Below are 2138 nucleotides of genomic sequence, written 5' to 3' on the forward strand. Positions count from 1 at the left end.
GCAGAAGCGGGAGGTACCAGAGTGGTGCTGGTCCTGGTGCCCGCGGCTGGGATGAGGCTGGTGGGGAGGGAGCTCCCCCTGGCATTGAGCTGTGACAGAAGGGGCAGGAGCTGGCTGGGGGGTGGGCACAGGAAGGGGCATCACTAGGCTGGGAATATCACTGCCCAACTCCCATGCTGTTACGGCGCTACCACATGAGCAGCTAGTGTGGTGCGGTGACTGTCTCACCCCTCTCTGTGTCCCCCCAGAGGCAGGAAATGGAGGATGGCTCCCTGCGCTCCATGGAGAAACAGGTAAGTGCCACCACAGAGCCAGGCACTTTGTCCCCATTGCTGGGACCCAGCAAGCTCGACGGTGAGGGCAGCAGGCAAGGGCTGGGAAGGGGAGGAGAACCCATGTGCCTCAGGCATGGCCATGGCCAGGAGGAATAGCCCAGTCCAGGGTACAGGGGGGTCACCCATTTCTCCAGCACAAGTTGCCACCATAGATAGGACTAGGGGGGCCACAGGTCTGCTCTGGTTGGGCCCTGGGGTCTGATCTGTCCCCACTATCCCAGTTCAGATGGGAAAGAGAAGGGGCAGCCCAACCTGATAATGCATCCCCTCATTTGACCCAGGTAAAGGACCTGCAGAAGCAGCTGGCCGAGCGCGAGGGTGAGAAGGCACATCTGGGGAAGGAGGTGGAGGCACTACGGAGCCGCCTGTCGTCGCTGGAGGTACGAGACAGGGACCATGGAGCAGCACAGGGAGCTGGTGATGCAGGAGGGCTGGGACATGTCAGTTTGCCGCTGTCTGCCTGCCAGTGCCAGCCCCATGCGGGGAGCCATGGCCCCTGGGGCCCTGACTTCCTGCCTGTGTCTGCCCCAGAACGAGAAGGAGAACACGAGCTATGACATAGACACGCTGCAGGACGAGGAGGGCGACCTGCTGGAGTTCCCAGGTAGGGCTGGCACCTGGTGTGTGCTGCAGGCTGGGGCCGAGCTGCTGAAGGGACATGGGGAGGCTGAGGGCCTGGGCATCAGGGTGGACACAGCCCTACACCTGGGTCATGTGATGAGACCCAGTAATGAAGGGTTGTAGGAAAAATCAAGGTAAAGCTACATGACATGAGTTATTCTGGTTCACGAGTCTGTTTAACCCACAGTAGCTGTTTGCCCTGGGGCACACCCCCTCTCCTGCCATCTCCTGGTGAGGGGCTGCTGCAGCCTGCTGCATGCAGCTCCCCCAGAGTAGCTTCTGGTCTGTCTGCCCTGGACCCCAGGACCATTTGCATTGGTGCACCCATGACCTAGTCCCAGGGGTGGATGGGGCAGGGGAATGTCATCTCCAGCCAGATTTCTGTGGTTGTCTCAGGGGCAGAGGTGCTGCTGTCCAAGAAGACGATGAGCCTGTCCACAGAGGAGCTGCTGGCCACACTGGAGGACCAGGTGCAAACCCTCACGCTGCAGAACAAGGAGCTGCAGGAGAAAATCCAGGTAATATGGCATTTCCCCACCTCTGCAGGGGTCTCCCTGAGGCCCTCCTTGCTCTATCACAGCCAGCAGCAGCTCAGGGTGAGTCCAGGTGGGGCTGCTCTGGGCTGGAGGCTTACACCTGTTTCCCTTCTCCAGTGAGGAGCGAGGCCATTTGTGTTTGGATCCTGGCTTCCCCCATCCTGACCTGGCTCTGGCTAGCACCTTGGCCTCAGCCTCCACGCCAAGTCCTCCCCTCCATCTCTGTGGTCTGCACATGATCCAGTTGCCACCACAGCCCCCACGTGCCATGGCCTTCTTAGCCTACCCCCACATGCCATGGCCCCTGCAGCCCTGCCTTCCCCATGCCAGTGCCCACATGCCTTGTGAGCCTCTGCTGCATCTCTGCTAACATCCCATCCAACTCCCATTCCTGCTTCTCCCAGGGTTCCCAGACATAGCTCAGAAATGCTTCCTCTGGGCATCTCATATAGACTCACTAGGGGGGACCAGAGGGGTTTGGGGGAGACGGTGTTTCCCCTAGCGCCCGCTGGCATAACAAGGAGAAATGGGCACAAGCTGTTGGAGAGGAGGTATAGATTGAACATCCGCAAAAACTACTTCACGGTTAGGGCGGCTAGGAGCTGGAACCAACTTCCAAGGGAAGTGGTGCTGGCCCCTACCCTGG

The 2138-nt window shown here is 60.0% G+C and overlaps 1 protein-coding gene across 1 annotated transcript in view; it reads left to right on the forward strand.

The window, feature by feature from the left end:
* Positions 1 to 2138, forward strand: part of ANKRD24 (ankyrin repeat domain 24) — a 34713-nt gene that overhangs the window by 23252 nt on the left and 9323 nt on the right. Inside the window, 4 exon segments of the mRNA XM_019513394.1 lie at positions 249 to 293; positions 617 to 715; positions 867 to 939; positions 1353 to 1474. Coding sequence (XP_019368939.1) covers positions 249 to 293; positions 617 to 715; positions 867 to 939; positions 1353 to 1474 — 339 coding nt within the window.

Source organism: Gavialis gangeticus, unplaced genomic scaffold (assembly GCF_001723915.1).
Source record: "Gavialis gangeticus isolate Ggan-Ray unplaced genomic scaffold, GavGan_comp1, whole genome shotgun sequence".
In the NCBI taxonomy this organism is placed as follows: domain Eukaryota; kingdom Metazoa; phylum Chordata; order Crocodylia; family Gavialidae; genus Gavialis; species Gavialis gangeticus.